The sequence below is a fragment of the Mesoplodon mirus genome, assembly GCF_964341445.2.
Source record: "Mesoplodon mirus genome assembly, chromosome: 5".
NCBI lineage: Eukaryota > Metazoa > Chordata > Mammalia > Artiodactyla > Ziphiidae > Mesoplodon > Mesoplodon mirus.
In genome coordinates this window covers 40351280-40371749 of record NC_138980.1, presented here as the reverse complement: position 1 = coordinate 40371749, position 20470 = coordinate 40351280, and the positions used below count along the sequence as shown (strand labels likewise).

At 54.3% G+C, this 20470-nt stretch overlaps 4 protein-coding genes across 9 annotated transcripts in view; 2 read left to right on the top strand and 2 right to left on the bottom strand.

The window, feature by feature from the left end:
• Positions 1 to 84: 84 nt before the first annotated feature.
• On the bottom strand, positions 85 to 5812 carry CCDC159 (coiled-coil domain containing 159; the record flags this gene model as incomplete). The annotated part of the gene is given in 13 exon segments (XM_082623237.1): positions 85 to 154; positions 319 to 432; positions 789 to 871; positions 1097 to 1218; positions 1549 to 1625; positions 1705 to 1772; positions 2367 to 2560; positions 2756 to 2836; positions 2930 to 3018; positions 3343 to 3376; positions 4096 to 4316; positions 4413 to 4599; positions 5795 to 5812. Coding segments are annotated over 13 exon segments (1293 nt in total). The 3' UTR covers positions 85 to 149.
• A 604-nt stretch (positions 5813 to 6416) lies between these two features.
• On the top strand, positions 6417 to 8796 carry TMEM205 (transmembrane protein 205). 4 transcript variants are annotated; one of them, XM_082621563.1, is made up of 4 exons: positions 6417 to 6493; positions 7035 to 7143; positions 7249 to 7412; positions 8431 to 8796. In XM_082621563.1, the coding sequence occupies exons 2-4, from the start codon at positions 7044 to 7046 to the stop codon at positions 8734 to 8736; spliced, it is 570 nt and encodes a 189-aa protein (XP_082477689.1). In that variant the 5' UTR covers positions 6417 to 6493; positions 7035 to 7043; the 3' UTR covers positions 8737 to 8796. The 4 variants fall into 4 exon arrangements, with proteins under 4 accessions (XP_082477689.1, XP_082477690.1, XP_082477692.1 ...); XM_082621564.1 differs by having other exon boundaries at positions 6473 to 6559; XM_082621566.1 differs by lacking the exon at positions 6417 to 6493 and adding an exon at positions 6557 to 6578.
• Positions 6439 to 19915, top strand: RAB3D (RAB3D, member RAS oncogene family). Of its 3 annotated transcripts, none has more exons than XM_082621562.1 (5): positions 6439 to 6493; positions 11637 to 11902; positions 12678 to 12796; positions 12887 to 13011; positions 17200 to 19915. In XM_082621562.1, exons 2-5 carry the CDS (start codon positions 11675 to 11677, stop codon positions 17385 to 17387), a joined length of 660 nt encoding a protein of 219 aa, XP_082477688.1. In that variant the 5' UTR covers positions 6439 to 6493; positions 11637 to 11674; the 3' UTR covers positions 17388 to 19915. The 3 variants fall into 3 exon arrangements, with proteins under 3 accessions (XP_082477688.1, XP_082477686.1, XP_082477687.1); XM_082621560.1 differs by lacking the exon at positions 6439 to 6493 and adding an exon at positions 10154 to 10261; XM_082621561.1 differs by lacking the exon at positions 6439 to 6493 and adding an exon at positions 10154 to 10313.
• Positions 17607 to 20470, bottom strand: part of TSPAN16 (tetraspanin 16) — a gene marked incomplete at both ends in the record, with an annotated part of 23147 nt that continues 20283 nt past the window's right edge. The window contains 1 exon segment of the mRNA XM_082623236.1: positions 17607 to 17621. Within this exon segment, the coding sequence (XP_082479362.1) occupies positions 17607 to 17621 (15 nt within the window).

Here is a 20470-nt window from a genome sequence, read left to right as displayed (position 1 = left end):
CCACACCCTCCCCAAGACTGGGTAGTAAACTGTGGGGGTCACTCTCAGGCACAGGAAGCAGCCAGGAGCAGCAGTCCACAGGTGGAGGAGGGTCTCAGCTAGTTTATTTTCTCTCTGGAGGGGTCTTCAGGGAGAGCAGTCCCAGCTGCTCAGGCTGTGGAGAAAGAGGGTGGGTCAGAGGCTGGCCACGTCCAGGGGACCCCAGGGCTGGAGGTCAGGGAGCAGATGCCCAGGCTGGGAGTTGGAAGGGCCTGTACTTTGGGATTCCAGGGCAGGCCAGGAGGGGAAGGGTAGGTTAGGGCAGGGGAGGATCCACACCAGGTGGGAAGGAGCAGCTCTTGCTGAGTGGTGGCTGGGAAGGGTCCTGGTCTGAGTCCGAGTCCGAGTCCCAGGAGGGGCGTGGAGGGCTCAGGCATCGGTGCCCCTTATAGCCTGCAGGAGGGACAGGTGCAATTCTGGCACAAACCCTGAGTGTGACCCTCGAGTGGCCTTTGAATATGGGCCCAGTGCCCTTGATATTATGTGATCCTTGATTATGTCCCTTGAATGTGACCCAACATGACACCAAAGTATGACCTCGATGACACCTGAATTTTACCCCACTGACCCTTAAAAAAGATCACAGTGACCCTGAGTGACCCCTGGATGAAACCTCCAGGGACTCTTTAATGTCACCCCAGAACATTATTTAATGTGACCCCAGAATAAGACCCAACCACCCCCAAATATGGCCTCTGAACATGACCTCCATGTGTGAAAACCCTGGAGTGCTGCTCAACCCCACTCACCCCTGAGGCTCGCAGCCCTGGGGCGGCCCCCTGAGTATATGGCGAGGCCACCAAAGGAGTTCTGCAGCAGGTGCACAGCGGACCTGTGGGGAGATGGGGATCTGGGGGCCCCGGGGGACTCTGGACTGCTCAAAGCTGGGACAGGGAGGCCATGGTGGGGGCAGGGGCGGAGATGAGTCCTGGGAGGAGAGGGAGATGTGGACTCAGGTGGGTTCCAGGTTCTGGTGGTGACTGCTTGATCTGATTGGGAGGAGCACAGGGCAGATGAGGGTCAGGGGTCAGAGGTCAGAGTGGGAGCTGGGCATCACCATATGTCACCCAGCTCCTTCTGGAGGTCATCCCTCCAGGAGCCACTGCCTTCTGGTGGCAACTCCTCAGTTTCTGACCAGTTGGATGTCTCATACCTATGCTGCTTCATTTTGGTCAGGACCTGAGGCCAGGGGAGATGGGAGAATAATAATAATAATGATGATGATGGTGAAACGTGTAATGTAGCATTTATCACATTCCAGGCCGCCTTCAAAGTGCTTATCACTCAGTTAATGCAGCTACTCGGTCAGGTAGGGCTGTGTTGTTACACCCATTATTCAGATGAGGAAACTGAGGCCCAGAGAGGGGAAGTGACTTGCCCACAGTCACACAGCAGTAAGTAGCAGAGCTGAGATTTGAACCCAGGCCTTCTGGCTCCAGTCTGATGGTGGAGGCCGGCAGAGATCCCCATGACCCCAACTCACACAAGGTCCCCATGCTCTCTGCTCACCTTGCGGCACTTCACCTGTGTCTTTTGCATCTTCTGGATGTTCACCAGGTTCTCCGTGATCTCCTCTTCCTGTGCCTCTGTAGCGGGGGGGGACTCAAGCGGGCCAGAGCTGCAGAAGCACCCCCGCCCTCCTGGTCATGGGCTTTGGGCACTCACGTAGCTTTTGATAAATGAAGGTCACCTCCTCCCGCACCAGCTCCAGCTCCTCCCACAAGAACTTCTTGCTGAGGGGACAGTGCAGCCTCTGGCCTCCCATTTCCTGACCTCCTGGCTTCCCATTTGCCCACCTGCCTCCCCAAAGCCTCCTCCACCTCCCATGTTTCTATCTGTTCAACTACCATCCCCCAGGCTCTGTGCCCTCCCCATACCCACCTGTCCGCTCCTACTACTATTCCCCCACCTCATACCCCTCCCTAGCCCCGTGTCCTCTCCTTCTGACCTCCAGCCTCCCATTCCCTCAGCCCCCCATTGCCTGGCTTCCAGCTCCCCACCTTCTGCCCCCCCAGACCTCCAATACCCCCAGCCTCTGCCCCCCTCGACCTCCTCTACCCTCCAGCTTCCCATGTCACCCCCACCAGCTTTCTGATCCTCCAGCCTCCCTTTCAGTCCCACCTCCTGTCTCCCCTATTTCTGCCCTCCCAGTCTCCCACACATCCGCACTGCCTCCTGCCTCCCCCATCCCCTCCTCTTGTCCCCCAAGATTTCCAAGGCCCCCAAGACTCCCTTACTCAGGCCCCTCCCATTTCCCCCATCCCACCTGTGGTTCCCTCTCCTTGGCCTCCCTTCCCTCCCGCAGCCTCCCTCCTGGCAATACCCACCTGTCCCGGATCTCCTGCGCCAACAGCTGTAGACAGCGGGTGGTACGGGCCCGCTGCACCTCCTCGTTGTCATGCAGGGTCTTCTGCAGCCCCTGCAGGCCTTTAGCCAGGGCCTCATACAGCTCCTGCCGTCCCTCATCCACGTCCCACTTGTGTCTCTCCTTGTCTGCCTGGCGGCTCGTGGGGCCCAGCACCTCTACAGAGATGGTGGGACCTTGGCTGAGCCCCACCCACACGCTGAGCCCAGCTTTGAACCCAGCTTGCCCTCACCCTGACCAGACTCTGGTCCTGAACCCAGACTCAGCCAACTTCTCTCACCCTGGCCTGACTCAGCTGACCCTGACAGAAGCAGCCTCCAGCCTTACCTTGACCTTTGGCCAGTTCTCACATTCAAGCTGTTGGATCTTGATTTGCTGCAGGCAGCTCTCCTTCTCCAACATGGTCACTGAGTGGCTTAGGAACTCGAAAGCCTGGAGGAAGAGGCCAGGCCTGGGGGTGAGAGCAGGGGTGGAGTGGAGGGGGCGGGGGAAACAACTGCTGGGGGTGGGGCTGAGGTGGCTCACCTTGGTCTGGGCCTCTAGCTGACACCTGAGTGACTCCAGTTCACATCTCAGAAGCTTCTGGGATTTGGGAATCATCACAGTGGACTTAACTGTGAGCAGAGGTGAGGGTCAGCCGAGGCTGGGAGGGGTGGGGGCAGGGGCAAGGTCAGGGCAGAGGTCAGTAGAGGCTGAGGGTCTGGTTGAGGGGGGACAGGGCAAGAAGCTGGGGTAGGCTGAGGCAGAGGTAGAGGCAGGAGTAGAGGTCAAGGTCAGGGACAGGGATGGTGGGCGAGGTCAGGGGCAAGGGTCAGCTGACAATGGGGCAGGGATGAGTGGACAGCAACGGTGGGGGTCCACTGAGGCTGGGGCAGAGGGTGGAGGTAGGGACTGGCAGGTCTCCCACCCACAGTCTTGTTGAGCGGGAAGGTTCTCACCTTTGGTTTTGGAAGAGCTGGTCTCCAAGGGCTTCTATGAAAGGTGGGCATGACAGCAGTAATAATTTATCCCTGGTCTGCCTCCTTGCTCACCCCAACCCAGTGTGTGGGGGCCAGACATAATTTGGGTCTGCTGAGTTCTGGGTGCCCTAGACCCCCAAGTGCAGGCAAAGCTGCCTCCAGGCATATGCATGCACCCCACCGCCATCCCCATCCCCACCTCTGCCCCAGCCTGAACACGCTCAGAAGTGCATTTGTGTGGCAGGCCCATGGGCTGCCCCTGAGAGCATGCGCCTTCAGAGCCATGTCTCTGGTTGCGCTCAGGTAATGGCCCTCCTCCTTAGGGGCATCAACAATGTCTGCAAGGAGCACCAGTAGCCACTGACGCACAACCACATATGGTCATCAAAACACAACCACAGACACGCAGCCTCAGACACAGCCATGCACACTAAGTCATAAGACCCAGGGCATGCACTCATGCCCATCTCAGACACACAACCACAGACACACAGGCAGTCACATCCAGAGACAATCACAGACAGGACCTCATTAAGACACACAATCGCACATCCGTTCCATTCATTCAAGACATTTTTAGTGCAGGCCTGCTGAGCACTGGGCGCTGTTCGGGGTGCTGAAGACAGAGGGTGTGGGGGGTCTCGAGGAGGACTCTGCCCCCACAGCTCCCCCCCAAGCCCTGCAGCGGTAGATAGTGGTGCGGCAGGAAGGGGTTTCCCCGCTGGGGATGACCTTAGTGTTGCTGTGATGCCTCTTTGGAGGGTCCTGGTCATTACAGTGCTTCTGTGAGTCTGAGTTGGGGAGGGACCCATGCAACTGAGGCCCCGAGTCTCTCCCTGGCCTCCAGGTTCCAATTGTCACTGGGTTTTCAGGTGCAGCCAGCTGCAAGGTCTCTGGCTCTGGGGTCCTGGACCAGTGAAATGTATATTCCAAGGTCTTTTCTGAGGAAGGGCCTGGGAGGGGGGTGTGTGGTGAAGGTTTCCTGAGGGCCAGCCCAGAGCACTCCAGCCCCTTCTGCTCTCCAGCCCCAGGGCAGCCCCTCAACGAACCGCAGCACTTGTCACACTTCTCATTAGCAGGCAAACACACGTTGGAGGGTGACGGAGGTGAGAAGTAGCAAGGCATGGAGTAGTCAGGGTCCAGGGGTAGGCCGGCCAGAAGAGGGTTGCTTTGAGTAGGGCGGACAGAGGGCTGCACTGAGACCAGCTCCCAGGTCCTGACACTCTCATGACCTCTCTGACACCCCAGAGAGGCCTCAGCCCTGAACACAGGCCTCTTATTTATGATAGGAGCCAAAGCTGGGTGAAAGATGATCCCAGCCCCAGGGGTTAGGATGGGCAGTGAGAAAGATCTAGAAGATCCCACAGGAGTCAGTGAGGTCTGAGAGGAGCCTAAAAGAAAAAAAAGATCTTAACATTGGGACCTAAAGGAAGGACATCCCTGGCAGGAAACAGCATGTGCAAAACCTTAGAAGTCTGCAACCAGGTGCTCTTTGCGGGTCAAGTCAGGGTGGCTGGAGGCAGGGTCCAGAAGGAAGCAGCCGGAGGTTAGCAGGGCAGTTCAAGCAAGGCAGGGCAAGCCAAGCCGGGGAGCTGGGAACTGGCTCCCCAAGTAAATGGGAGACATAGAATGTGAGCAGGAGAGGCAGAGCATATCTATTTAATAAATGGTGGCTGAATGGGGTCCCAGGCCTGTACTAGGTGTGGCTGGAAACAGGAAAGAACTCAGTTCTGGGTCTCACATCCACACCCCCTGCCCTTCCAGTGTAGTCAGGGCTGGCACAGCTGGAGAAACCTGGGGGAGGTCTGTCTGGAAAACTTCCAGGTGAAGGGCAACTTGCCATGGGTCACACTCAGGCAGAAAGGCCACAGTATACGCCTTTCTCTTCTTTTGTCCTTGCTGGGTCCTCTGGTATCTTTCCCCTAACCCAGTCCTCCTGGAAGACCCCTACATACCCTTCAAAACCCTACTCAGCATTGCCTCTGTAAGATCTTCCTTAATCCCTTTTTAAGCTCATATTTTCTGAGCATCTTGCTGAGTGCTGAGCACCACCCTAAGCCCTCACTGGGTGTTCACACCCACCCTGTGATGTAGGAGTTATTATTCTGCCTGAACTGTTCTAAGCTACCACTTCAAAAGTCACTGCCTCAGGGAGGTCCTCACTTCCAGAGGCAGTACAGCATGATGATTAAGCAAGGAGACCCCCCAGCTAGATGGCCCAGGTTCAAATCCTAGCTTTGCCCCTTCCCAGCTGTGCGATGTTGGAGGAGTTACTAAACCTCTCCATGCCTCATTGTCCCCAACTATAAAAATGGGATGTCATACTATCCACCTTACTGGGTTGTTGTGATTAAGTAAATTAATCCATGCCAGTGCCTGATATACAGTAGTGGGAAGCTCAGTGTCTGTCCTTGAACATCACACTGAGTACTTGGTACTTGGGAATCATAGGAGCCCTGGGAGGCTCGGAGGGGAAAAGGCAAGATGCATTTCTGAGTGTCAATTGCAGGCAGGCCCCCAGTCGAGCCCCCTTCCCCCTCCCCCTCCCCTCCCCCTCCCCCTCCCACATCACCTGTTTTCCCTCAGTCCTTCCCGATAGAATTCTTGGAGGAACGGAGCGGGGTCATTTGCCTGGGCCCCACCCGCCGGGGCCTTGAATCCTGCGCTCTCTAGGATCCCGACCCCCTTCCACCCCCACCTACCACATACCACCTGCTCCTGCTCGCCTATCAGGGACCGCGAAGCCAGTCCCCAGCTGTGACGCTGAAGTTTGATCCCGTGGAGACACCATCCTATTAAAACGCGCGGATCCCAAAGGTAGAGACACAGAGAGGGGTGTGGCTGGCATTTTAGCTCCGCCCCCGCCAATGCAGCCGAAGACCTCATTGGCGCCTTTCCGCTTCCGCGGATCTTAGGAGCCGCGGTGTAATTGGGTGAAATCCCGAGGAGTGGACCGGATTCCAGGCTGGATTCCGTTCATCGATTAGTCAATATCTAAGAGGGCGGTACGGGAGGTACAGATGTCCGATCCGATTGGCTTCTGGCCTAGCTGGGAGGCGGGACGAATTCTTGGTCCCACGAAGGGAGGTGGCCGAGGAGGTCCGCGGCCGTCCCGGAGCGCGAGAGTGAGGTACCGAGCCCAGCCCGCCTGACCCCCTTAGATCCGGCCCCGGACTCTTGAGTGCTGCAGGTCGAGGTCCGGGTCCAGTGGTGGGGTCGGTGTCCTCGGGATGCGATTTAGGGTTTCTCAGGATTAGATGGCGTCTCCAGGAGGTGCTTTGGGAATCTTCATAGTGCTATCTGGGATCCTGTCATGAAAGGACTGGTTTTTGATATCAGAACTCGGTCCCTGGGGTGATATTTGGGAGTCACTGGGTTGATCTCTGAGGATCTAGGACTTCGAGCTTGAGCTGCTGGAGCTGAAATTTGGGGGTCTCAGGTGGCATGGATGTTGGGGTCCAGAGAGCCTAAGATCTTGAGGGCTGACATTTGGAGAGATGGAGTCGGGGGACGTCACAGAAGTGCTATGGGTCTTCCCCCCCCGCCATTCCTGGGCTACTATCCCTGGATCTCTGCTGGATAGACCATGACCCTGGCCTTGTGCAGGCTCACAGGGTCTGAAGGCCACAGGGCAAAGGTAAAACTCTGACCACCTGGTGCCTCCTTCCCAGGCCCGCAAGATGGAGGAAGGTGGGAACCCGGAAAGCCTGACTAAGGTGGTTCATCTACTGGTCTTGTCAGGGGCCTGGGGCATGCAAATGTGGGTGACCTTCGTCTCAGGTAGGGACCCTCGGCCTGGATATCATGAGTGCCTAAGGTGGGGACAGGGATGAGAGGGAGACTTGGAAGTGTCCTAACAGACATGTGGTCCCCTGCACCCCACAGGCTTCCTGCTTTTCCGAGGCCTTCCCCGACATACCTTCGGCCTGGTGCAGAGCAAACTCTTCCCTTTCTACTTTCACATCTCCATGGGCTGTGCCTTCGTCAACCTCTGCATCTTGGCCTCACAGCGTGCTGGGGCTCAACTCACATTCTGGGAGGCCAGCCAGGTATGCGGGCTTGAGCTCCACTACCCTCTGGAGATTCATTCCCAGGACCACACTGAGTACCTATGGCCACACCTTTGTGAGAATTAAAACGAAACCCCCCCAAACTGCCCCTTCTTCCTGGTGTATACAAAGCTGGGTTCTGGATACCCTTGAGCAGTGCACAGCCTGCACAACCATCCCCAGCAGCCCTGACTATTCCCCAGTGTCTCTCTGCTGGCTGTTGCTCCCTCTCCTCCCCCTGGCTGGGCCTGCAGCCAAGCTGTGGTGACTCAGCTGGGCTGGGGCACTGACCCCAGCTCAGTGTTTAAAAACCAGCCTGACTGGGAATCTACAGTCCCCCACCACCATCCACACATTTTTCCCAGCCACAAGGCAAGGAACCATCTGTGCATCTCATATTTCTCTATCCTGCCCTCTCCCTGCCCCCGTTATGTCCCTCAGATGTGGGCAGGTGAGGGCTGACAGGGGTTTCAATAATCCCACAGACACAGGAGGGATTATGGGTAATTGGAACTTCGAGGACTTTTAATTCACCCCCTGTGGGCCCAGTGTCAGCTCCCAGGGTCTAGGCTGGGGCCACAAAGGAGATGGGCCCTCTCTTAGGCTCTCTGTTCTGGGGAAATGAAGGGACAGTTATGGTGCTCTCCCAATTCAGGGAAGAGAGTCTCTGCCCTGAGATACCCTCAGTTTGGGGGACCAGAGGAAGGTAGGAGACAGGCTGTGTTCTGGAAAGTTCCAGTCAGGGTATCAGAGGAAGGAGGCTCAGGAGGTTTGGAGGAGAGAGAGGAAACAGTGGTAGAGAGAGGAGATAGTGGTGGAGCCTTTCCTTAGGAGCTGCAGGTTTCAGGGTATGAGAGCTGGAGCTCTGTTTGGGTTTAAGGTTGGAGCGGGGAGGCCTGGCTTTGACCCAATCCTGTCCCCCATTTCCCTCTGGGCTTTGAGGATGCAGAAGGACCCTCCCTAGGGCCCCTGCTGCCTCCCAGGCATGGCTCACCTTGTCCTCCTGCCGCCCCACCAGCTCTGCTTGCTGCTCCTGAGCCTCATGCTGGCCACCATCAATGCTCGCTGGCTGGAGCCCCGCACCACGGCCGCCATGTGGGCCCTGCAGACCATGGAGAAGGAGCGGGGCCTGGGCGGGGAGGTGCTGGGTAGCCACCAGGGCTCAGACCCCTATCGCCAACTGCGGGATCAGGACCCCAAGTACAGTGCCCTCCGCCAGATCTTCTTCCGCTACCATGGCCTGTCCTCCATTTGCAATCTGGGCTGCCTCCTGAGCAATGGGCTTCATCTTGTAGGCCTCGCCCTGGGCCTCAGGAGCCTCTAGCCCCCACTGACTCTCTGTCTCTGCTGGGGCCCCAAATGTCAATAAACACTTCTTTGGAAATGACTGCTGTCATTTTTCTCCAACTGGGAAGCAGGGGGAGGGGCAGGCGAGGGTAGAACTGAGGGATTCCGTTTCCCCATTCATGTGGCATGATGATTTGGAGAGTTAGCTGTTGCAGCCCTTAAGCTCTTCCTATAATGGTGCCCATTTGTTGAGCACCCACTGTGTGCCAGGTGTGGTGCTAACCACTGCACAGATCATGGATTATTGTAACAACAGCTGGTTCTGATCCTTAGAGGACAATCATATTTTTCACCCCATTGACATCGGGGGTGGCCATGTGACTTGCTTTGGCCAGTGAAATGTGAGCAAAGTCACTTCCAAAGAGAAGTATACAAGCCAGTATGTGATTCGCCACATCTTCCCCTCACTACAATGACCGGTGTGAGTGAGAAACAAACCTTGCATGTTAGATGCCATGATGACTATAGAGCTGCTTGTTACTGAGCATATGCCATCCCTTCCTGACTGATGCACATCATCTCAGTTTGTCCACCACAGCCCTTAGAGGTGGCTTAACATTGTTCCATGAAGCAATGGGAGCTCAGAGAAGTTCAGCAAGTGGCTTCAAGTGCAGTTGTTGGGATTTGAACCCCAACAAAGCCTGAACTGTGTTTTGTTTTAAATTTTTGGCCATGCTGCATGGCATGCGGGATCTTAGTTCCCCAACCAGGGGATAGAACCTGTGCCCCCTGCAGTGGAATTACAGAATCGTAACCACTGGACCGCCAGGGAAGTCCCAAGCCTGAACTGTTATAACTGCAGATTCTCTTCTGTTGGCTTGAAGAAAAGTCTGGGACCTCAGCTGGGCCTGGTTGCCAAATTGTATGGCCTCAGGCAAGCGTCTGCCCCTCTCTGATCTCCAGTTTCTTTATCTGTAAAGGGGGGGAGGCGGTGGTTAATTCTAAGGGCCCTTAACGGTATTTGGGAAAGGGCTCTAGCCCAGTTTAGGTCAGGCGCTGCACGTTACAAACACTAACTCAGATCAGAACCCTTACACAACCCTGTGAGGTGGGCACCCTCGTTATCGACCACGTGACGGATGGGGAAAATGAGGCCCAGGGAGGCTAACATGTCCAAAGAGACAAGGCTAGAAAGTGGTGGAGCTGAGATTCGAACCCGGCTCCAGAGTCCGTGCTCTTAGCTGCTGTGCACGTAAAAGGAGCTCCACGTATGGTTAGTGAAAATGAAATATTTATTGTCAGGGAACTGACAGCTGCGCGCGCGGTGCGACTTCCAGCCCCTCCCCCGCCCCCCAATCCGCGGTCTCCACAGGCCCCGCCCCGGTCCCGCTCCGCCCTTCCCCGAGATGGGCCCCTCCTCCCACGCCTGGGCGGGGCCGGCGCGGGATCCGGGTGGCTGCGGGCAGCGGTGGCGGCTGCGGCTGCGGGGTCCGGTTCGCAACCAGGGCCAGGTCGCAGCGAGTTCGGAGGCGGAACGCCTGAGGGCGGCGTCCCCACGCAAGGTGACCCCGTCGGAGGGAGCGCACCCCAACCCTCACCTCCGCGTCCCAGCAGGTCTTGGGGGGGACAGGGGCTTAGGGGGAGGCCCGGGGCCTGGGGAACAAAGGCAGGCAGCGGGGGACGCCTCATCCCTCGCCCCCACCCAGCTGGGCTCATCGGGGAGCGTTAATGGGGCGCGGGCGAGGCAGACAGCCCAGCTGGGGACAAGAGTTGGGACCATATGGTGATGGGAGGAAGCTCCTGAGCTCCCCTGCACCTGCTGGGGCGCCCCACATCTAGTGACGGGGGACAGTGCCGAGCCCTCCGGGGTCCCTTACCTAGTGGCAGGCTTGAGGGAGAGTCGGCAGATGGTCAGAAAGAGGTGGGACCGGCTGACAGGTGGGCTGAGGCTGGGGGGTGGGGCGGGGCGGGGGCCCCCATACCGGCGGCCCTGCCCTGCATGGGGAAAGGCTTCCTGCCTTTCTCTTCCCCTCCTCAAACTCGTTCTCCCGGAACACGGGGTGGGGCGGAGGGCTGGGCAGGAAAGGGGGGCTAGTTGGGTCCTCCTTTAAAGTGGAAAAAAGCCCCGCGGGGCAGTTGAGAAATGGCTTTGCCAGGGGTTCCTGTGCTGGTTGTCTCCATTCACCCAGGCCTTCTGGAGCCTCCCTGTGAGGCTCAGGGAGCAGCCATAAACAGCTGGGGAAACTGAGGCCATGAGGGCTGGGGGGGTGAGCTGGATCCAAATGAAGCAGCCCAGCCGTGGGGACAGATTGCCAGGAAAGGCAGGACCAGGTGGTCGTGGTGGTGGCTGAGGGTGATCTCCTTGCATTTGAGGACCGTCATTCTGGCCTCCGTGGGCTGAAGCCCGGGCTGGGGTGAGTCAGCCCTACTGGGAGGGAGATGGGCCCGGCCCCTTTGACAAACAGAAGGTGGCAGTACCCATGTGGTGGTAGAGCTGGGCTTTAAACCTGGGGCGTATCCACTGAAAGCCCCCTCCCCATGGGGATCAGGGAAGGAGTTCAAGTTGGCTTGGGTGGGGGCAGGCAGGTGGCCAACACCTGCCAAAGTCAACACCCAGGCCCTGAGGGGGACTCTATCCAGCTGGCAACCCCCCCTCCCTCCAGCTCACACCTGGGCCACACCAGCTGCTCACCCTGGGGCAAAGTCCACACCTGCACCTTCCGCAGGGTCTGGTTCCTCAGTGGCCAGGTGGGGCACCCCCAACCTGGGTCCTTGCATTTGACAAACATCCCCATTTTCCAGAAGAGGACACTGAGGCCCAGAGAGGGCAAGTGATGCATCCAGGGTCTGTTGGCTTCCAAGTGGCAGAGTGGGGATTTGAGCCCAGGTCTGGTGTAGACACTGGAGCCATTCCTGGTGGGGTTTTTTTCCCTACAGGCCTCCAGCCCTCCCCTCCCAGGAGGCTCCCTGCCAAGATGGCGTCAGCTGGAGATCCCCCGACGGGCCAGCGGGATGCAGCAGACCAGAACTTCGACTACATGTTCAAACTGCTGCTCATCGGCAACAGCAGCGTGGGCAAGACGTCCTTTCTGTTCCGATACGCCGACGACTCCTTCACGCCTGCCTTTGTCAGCACTGTGGGCATCGACTTCAAGGTCAAGACCGTCTACCGCCACGACAAGAGGATCAAGCTGCAGATCTGGGTGGGCCAGGCGGCTGTCTGTGGGTCTGCTGGCCAGGCAGGGGCTGGGGTTCCTCCAGGGAAGTCCGGGCGAGGGTGTAGGGCTGTGGGGAGGGTCTGGGTGAGGACGAGTGTCCAGAGTCGAGGAGGGGGCTTGGAATAGGTGTGAAGAGTAGCAGGGGTTATTATCTATGAGGTGAATTCATCAGGATGAGGGGGATATTCCCTGCCCTGTAGGGTCTGAGGGGGAGACAGTACTAACCCAAGTTGGGTTAGAAGACCTGGTGACCAGTGGAGAAGAGGTTTGGGTACCCTCTTGGGGCAAGCCCAGAGGCCCCCCACTGAGCCTCTTCAGAGCCATGCTCTTTCTCCCAAAGCGCCTGCTGGTAATGATTGTCATGGTAACGAGCATCAGGCTCTCTGCATCAAGGCGGTAGCCTCTGGTCCATGTGGTTCTTTTTTTTTTCTTTTTTTTTCATGTGGTTCTTATTTGTGGTCATGAAGCTGGTTCTTGGAGATGAGGTCAGAAGGGCTTACAAGTCTTTGAAAGGCTACTGACCCCTCAGACCGGGAACCCCTCAAGGACAGGCGACATGTCTCCACCAATAGACTAGAGATTATACAGGCAGGCCCATGTTTCTCCCATTAGACCGGGGGGGGGCTGTAAGGGCAGATCCATGTCTTGCTCATCAAACTGGGACTATGAGGCTGGGAGACAGGAGCCTCAGACAGGGGCCTGCAGGGGTGGGATGGGGAATAGAGTGGCTTCTAGATGCCTGACCCCACTGTGTGCCCAGGACACGGCAGGCCAGGAGCGCTACCGTACCATCACCACAGCCTACTACCGCGGAGCCATGGGCTTCCTGCTCATGTATGACATCGCCAACCAGGAGTCCTTTGCCGCCGTGCAGGACTGGTGAGTGCTTGCTGGCCACTGACCCCCTGACCTTCGCCCTCTCCCCCTGACCCTAATCTCTGGCCTAACACAGCCCCTCAAACTCCACAGGGCCACGCAGATCAAGACCTACTCCTGGGACAACGCTCAAGTCATCCTCGTGGGGAACAAGTGTGACCTGGAGGACGAACGTGTCGTGCCCACTGAGGAAGGCCAGAGGCTCGCTGACGACCTTGGTTAGTGCCCAGCCTGGGCCACAGGCCTGGGACCTCCCAGAACCAAACCTCCAACCCTGTGCTTGAGTCCCAGGTCCAACCAGTCACCAACCCTTTGCCCTTTGAAGATCTGCCCAGAAAAATACCCACTTGTATACCACCTGCTGCATTTCATTTCAGAGGATTCAACCACAGATACCCTTTACCACCCCACTGCCCTGGGAACCCAGACTCAGCAAAAACATTTCTGGGAATTTATCCTACAGACATCCACTTCCCACGTGGGAAGTGGTGGGTATATCAAACTGCAGCACCGTTAGTGGAGGGAAACCGTGGCAACCTCCCAAGTGTTTCACAGTGGGGGAAGCAGCTACACATAAACTATAGTCACATGGTGGAATACTACGCAGCTGTAAGGAAGGATGAGGGCCTTCTTTATGTTCTGGGGTCTCTGGGTATATGGTTAAGTGGAAAAAGCAAACTGCAGAAAGGTGAGTATGGCTTCTTTCTTTAGTCCAGTGGTCAGCAAAGTTTTTCTTTTCTTCTCTTTTGTTTTTTGTTCCTTGTGGGATCTTAATTCCCCAACCAGGAATTGAATCCGTGCCCCCTTCAGTGGACGCATGGAGCCCTAACCACTGGACCACCAGGGAATTCCCCAGCAAACATTTTCTTAAAGGGCTAAATAGGAAATGTTTTCAATCCTAGGGTCTGTGTCACGACCACTCAGCTCTGCCTGAAACCAGCCATAGATAATACATCAATGAATGAGCATGACTGCCAATAAAACTTTATTTACAAAAATAGGCAACAGCACCTGAAACTAACACAACATGATATTGTAAATCAACTGTATTTCAGTAAAAAAAAAAAAAAAAAATAGGTGACAGGCCAGATTTGGCCTGCAGCTCAAAGTTTGCCAACCCCTGCATTAGTGTATAAAAAGAGTGAGAATAAGGATATTATACTTACGTTTGCTTAAAGGAACTCTGGAAGGATACAGAAGGATCTAGTAACAGTGGTGACCTGGGTGTCTCAGACCTGGCAGACCAGGGCACCAGAGTGGGAGGGGGACTTTTCAGTCTACCTTTCTGAATCAGGTAAATGGATTATCAATTCAAAGTTTAAGCTAAAAGAAAATCTTATCTTGGAGTATTCTAGGCCCTCCCCAGGACTTTCCTTGCGGGAGGCATTGTAATCTCTATGGGGGAGGGCAGGTTAAGGACCCAGACTCTGGAGCTAGAATCCCCTTCTGCAACCCACTAGCTGTGTGACCTTGGGCACCTCACCTACCCTCTCTGTGCTTCCATTAGTCCATCTAGGAAACAGGTGAAAACCACATCTACTTCATAGGGCTGTTAGAAAGATTAAATAAGCAAATGCTGGCCATGATTGAACATTAACTCCTGTTATTTCTCGATTGCTTTGTGATCTTGCACCGGGGACTTCAGCTCTCTGGGCTTGCACTTCCTCATGTGTGAAATGCAGATAATAACAGCCCCACCTCATCATGTTGTCAGGAGGGTTAAATGAGTTATGACGTGTGAAGCAGTTCTAACAGAGTCCGGCATACATGTAGGTTGCATCTAAGCATTAGCTAGCATGATTGTGAACTATTGCTGATGCTTGTAAATAAAACCTAAGAGATTTACTATCTGACCCTTTACAGAAAAAGTTTGCAGACCCCTGGACCATAATGGTCCTCTTTCTCTTTTTTCTTGCCATCGTTTGTTGGAGAAACTGGGTCTTGTTCTGTGGAATGTCTCCGTTTGGGGTTTGACTCTGCTTCCTCATGGTGCCATTTAACCTGCTCCCTTGTCCCCTGTGTCTTCTGGGAACCTCAGCCTGGGTCTCATTAACAGGTGTGCTGGGGAGTCAGCTTTTGGTGCCCGGCCGTGGGCTAGGATACTTGAGGATGCTGCTCACACCTTCCTTTTCTTTTTTTTCTGGCTGCGCAGCAAGTGGGATCTTAGTTCCCCAACCAGGGATCAAACCCGCACCCCCTGCAATGGAAGCACGGAGTCTTAACCACTGGACTGCCAGAGAAGTCCCCTGCCCACACCTTCTTGCGGAAAACATCTAGTGCCTGGTGTGAGGGGAGATTCCCACTTGGGCATGAAATTTAAAACATTAGAGGACAAAGTGGGAGATAGAATTCGATCCCAATTTTGTAAGAAAAAAGGCACATATGTGTGCACACACACACATACCCCCTGCAAACCGAACCCCAACGATTATGTATTTATATTTTTAAAAAGAGTGGAAAACTAAATATCAAAACACCAATAGTAATTGTTTCTGGGTGATGAGGTTACACACAACTTTTCTATATTTCTTGATATTTTTCAGTAGTTTCTAGTTTCTCCAGTGAATTTCTCCAGTGAGTATTTATAACCAGAAAAAAAGTATTCAAAAAGAAAAAAAAAAACTCAGATTATTTGAGGCGGAGCCAGACACAATTAAGGAAATGCCAGATTTGCCTAGGAAGACAGAGGGGTGACATTGATGATCACCAGGCTGAGAATAGAGATGTGTGTTTGTGCCCTGCCTCTGTCATTCATCTGTCCATCCAGCTATACATCCATCCATCCATCTACACATCCATTCATCCATCTGTACATCCATCCATCCATCTGTTCACTCAATCATTCAGTCAGTGGTTTCCAAGCATCTGCTCTGTGCCAGGCACTGGGCTGCAGTTGCAGACAAGGCAGACAGAAATCCTGCCCTCTTGGCGCTGGTGTTCCAGTAGCAGAGACATAGTAAAAGGATAATTACACACGTAACTAATTACAATGACATTTTTATAGTGCTGCATGATAATGACAAGTTCTGGGATAGAGGACTGTTTACCCTGTGATGTGTGTAATATGGTGGACGTTTGTCTGAATTTCTGGCCTACCTTGGGGATGGCAGATGGGGACACATTGGGGACCATTCAGGGACAGCTCCCAGCAAGCAGAGCCTGAACCAATCTTTTAAGGGTGCAGGAAGGTCTGTCATGTATTCCCTTATTTGCAGGTTGGTGGGCCACTTCTTATAGCCTAGGGACCCTGGGCAAGTCCCCAAAGCATTTGTACCACCTCTCACCTTTTCCAGGGGGGATAAACTTTTTTTTTAATGAGAAAAAGTTATGATGGTCACTATGATGCTAAGAATATATTCAAAGTTACCTCGGCATCCCCTTCCCCAAAGGGAATCAGCCAGCCTGCCCTCCCTCCCGAGGCCCAAGGTGATACACTAGAAATGTTTAATCTACTAGTATTCCAACCAGGCAGCCTGGTTGTGTTCCCTGTATGAATTTACATGAGTGATTTTCCTTCTGTGTGCTTCAGTTTTCCCATCTGTAAAATGGGCTATAATAGTATAGGTACTTCCCTGGCAGTCCAGTGGTTAGGATTCCACGCTTCCATTGCAGGGAGCATGGGTTCAGTCCCTGGTTTGGGAACTAAGATCCTGCAAGCTGTGCGGTGTGGCCAAAAAAAAAGTATAAATCTTAGAGCATTCTTAAATGAGTTAATTTATGTAAAGCGCTTAGAAAAGTTGCCTGCTGCGTAGTAAGCATGATGTAAGCACCGCCTATTATTATTATTATTGTTATTATCATTTTTAGTGCATTCTGTAGGCCAGGAACCGTGTGCACTGTATGCTCTCTACAAACTCTGTGAAACCTGCCATTATCTGGCTGACAGAGGTTGCACACTGGTAGCCCCTGGGCTGAAGCCAGTCCTCAGCCAGTGCTCAGTCCTCTGTTTTATTGGACCTGGAACATATGTTCCAGAACATGTGAAATACTTGGCTCCATTTAAAAGGTCCACATAAATATCTGGCTCTGTGGGCGCCCTGGCAGTGCCTTCCTGTGCAGCAGAAATTGCATAGAAGATGAGCCCCACTTACACAGGGGCACCCCCATATCTGCTGGACACCAGAATGTTACTGCCTGGACTCTTGCTGCCACTGCCTTGTGACAAAGAGATACGCAAGGTAGTACAGGCAAGGGCTGCCGTCACAGATTTCTATCAGCAGCAGCAGCATCATTGTTCCCACTTTACCGAAGAGTAAACTGAGCCTCAGAGAGACTAAGGCCCTCAGTCAAGGTCCCACAGCTGCCTGAAGGGCAGAACTGGGCTTGGAACCCAGGTTTGGGTGATGCTACAGTCCAGGCTCTGCCCCCCAGGGTCTCACAGCTCTTCCCATCTTATGTCCCTGCAGGTTTCAAGTTCTTTGAGGCCAGCGCCAAGGAGAACATCAACGTGAAGCAGGTCTTCGAGCGCCTGGTGGATGTCATCTGCGAGAAGATGAATGAGTCCCTGGAACCCAGCTCCAGCACGGGCAGCAATGGGAAAGGCCTGGCCTTGGGGGACACCCCACTCCCGCATACCAGCAGCTGCTCCTGCTAGAGATGATCCCTCACCCCCGCCCACCCCGTTCCTGCCTCGGCAGGGTCAGTGACTGAGGCATGAGCCACAAGGGCTGTTTCCAAGCTCAGGGCGTCCCCTCCCCTCCCATCAGCCGCATCCCCCCGCCCCCCCCACAACCCCCCCCCCCCCGCCAACTCCCGCATGGCGCATTCTCTGGCTGTGGCCACCAGCCTGCCCCAGCAGCCCCTTTCACAGGCTTCAGACCCTGGCAGTCTGGGGATAGGGGCGTGCACGAGCTTGCTGCTTTCAGGCGTCTTCATGGGGGTAGTGCCGGCAGCGTGTCCCGCCCCGCCTGGTGGAGGGGCATCCACAGTGCCTTCTGGGTTAGAACCACTTATCCACATCCGTTTCTTTGTCGGGCATTGTTTGGAGTTCACGTGCTGGCCAAAGATGGTTCTTCTTCTCCCTCGTGCAGTGGGGATTCTCAGACGTCAACCCTGGAGATGTGGAAGGCGGCTCCTTTCTCAGGGTCACCCAGTCTGCTTGGGAACCTTCTCGGACCTCGAGGCTCCAAGGCAGGGTGGTGGTTTAGTCCTCCCAGAGCCCTCCTTTCAGGCCTGCACATCCTCTGCCTGTGAAAGCAGTATTAAAACAGCTTTTCCCATTGTAAGAGAAGAGGGAGTCAGACCCCCCCACACCCCCCGTTCCCCAGCCTGGCTTTCAGGGACCCCAGAAGTGCCTTCTGAGCTTCCCCAGAATTCCACATCACCCACGACCCTGACACTGTTTCAGCTTATCCACTGCATCCCTGATCCAGAACTGAATTCTGGAACTATGGGCCGCATGTGGCCGGGCAGAGAATCACCCAACCCTTGGCATTCCTGCTGGGGACTTTTTACCAGAAATTAACTCAGAGTCGGGAGCCTGGGCTCTCCTGCCCAGACCTGCCTCCCCCAGGCCCTGTTCAGCTGGTAATGTTTTAAGCAAGGTTCTTTCCACATCTGACATCCTGCTAGAAAAGGAAATTGAGCAATGTTCCTGTTTTCCTGTGCTGGCTGGTTGCTCTCCATGTAAGGACTTTGACTCCTTCCACTTGAAAAAGCTTGAAGACGCAGTGTTGGCTTCCCGAGCCATGTCATCGCTAGGGTCCAGTGATGTTCTCTGCTAATGGAAGAGTCACTCGAAAGAATGCTTTCGGGTTGGGCTGGAGGGGCGAGAAGGCAGGGTCGGGTAACTGCTGTGGCTGCTTGCATTTCACAGGTGCAGCTTGGGAGTGGCAGGCTGATGGGGGATGGGCGGGGAAACCAGTCTCCCTGGTTGAGGCACTAGTGGGGAGCCCACCAGCTTGGGGTCCCCAGCTACCAGGGGCTCCTGCTGAGAGATGATGTGCAGTTTGGAGATCTACATCTTGACACACACACCGCCCCCCAGCCCCATCCTCAGCTCAGTGGCCCTTCCTGCCCACCAGAGTCCAAACCTGGTGACATGAGACCTCCTTCTACCCTGGAACACTGACACTCCGGAACTTGACAGACACTCTGAGAATGGCCAAGCATATGGTTTGTCCAGTCTCCCAGCCCCTGGCGCCAAAATGACCTCCTGTAATCTTAAGGATCTCTGTTGCTTCCTTCCAAGAGTGAGGAAGTTCTGGTTCAAGTTTAATGTAGTCCTTACTTTTATAGAAGCTGGAGATTGAAGTTATTTCTAGAGGGCCCTGTTCACCCCAAACCATGGGCTGTCCTTAGAGCTTCAAAGTGGGGATATCTTTGTATACCAACAACTGGACTGTGATGAAAAGGACAGGTTCTTGGAAATGCACCATGAGAGAGTATCTGAAGGTTTGGGGTGGGAGTCAAAAATGTTAATTGCTTTAACATAAAAGAGAAAGTAAAGCAGCTAGAAAAATTCTTAAGATGCACCATGGCCTGTCAAGACCCTGTTGGTCAGTTCATTTTCCTTAAACTGCTGCCAGAAAAAAATGGTGGTTCAGAGTGTCACTATCTGAGGGACCAGCTGACTTGTCATCTCCCGTGTGATAAAAAACAGCTTTGGCTGTATCTTGTACCTGACCTGGCCTAAGCTTTCTGTTTACACAAGATTTTTCAACAGTTCAGCTTCAAGTAACAACTGAGACAGCTGCCTCTGGGTTCTCTTAAAACTCGGAATGATGTAGGAGAATTTTTCTTGCTTCTTCTAAAAATAATGTAAGTTTTTATTTTGTGATGTTTTGGGGGGAGCTTTAACTCCTGATTGTCTCTGAGGAACTGAAACTGATGTCCTCAAAGATCACTAGGAGAGAATGGGAGTTTGCTGAGTTTACAAACAAAAATTAAGCCAAAGGCTCTGGGAAAACAGCTTCCCAACTCCAGGGAGGGAGGTCACTTGAGGCTGTATCCTGCATCTGTGCTGTGCCTTCTTACCATTTGCTTTCAGCAACTTGTCCTTCCACAGGCAATTTCAGTGGGAAATTGCCATGACTGCCATCTGGGGTTATGCTTTTTTTCTTTTTCTTTCTTTGGCTTCTCTGGGAATCATGTTCTTGTATCTTTCCTACCCCACTGGGGGGGGGGGGAAAGTAAGTGGTGAAATTTGATCTCAGTGTTGAAGTGCTGATTCCACTAACTGGCTTCTCCCCAGTGATCCCAAAACACACTATAGAGAGAGCTCTGGACCTGATAATTTATATTCTGGGTGTGGTTCTCCTGTGTAAGCCATTCTTTGATGTCCACTTATAAAGATGTGCTCTTTTCTCCACCAGAAAAAAAATTAAAGTTGTTATACCCAGATGTGATTGTTCTTTTATTGCTATTAGTGAAATGTCCTCCAGGAAGACGACAGTTAAATCACAGTCAAGTAGATGGTTGGGCGAGGGCCATGTGTGATGCTGCAGAACCCGAATCAGGACAGGGAGGCTCAGGTCTAAGGCTGCCTCTAGCTGGGCCTCGTGGTCATCGCCTTGGCCCTGGAAAGTTCCACTGCATGGAGGGCAAAGAGGATGATGTTGCCTCAACTAATTCTAGTAAGAAGGTCTGTCCTCCCCATAGCAGCCAGAGGGCGCCAGTGAGTACCTGAGTCAGGTCACGTCCCTCTGGTGGGAGCCCTCCATGGCTCCCACCTGACTC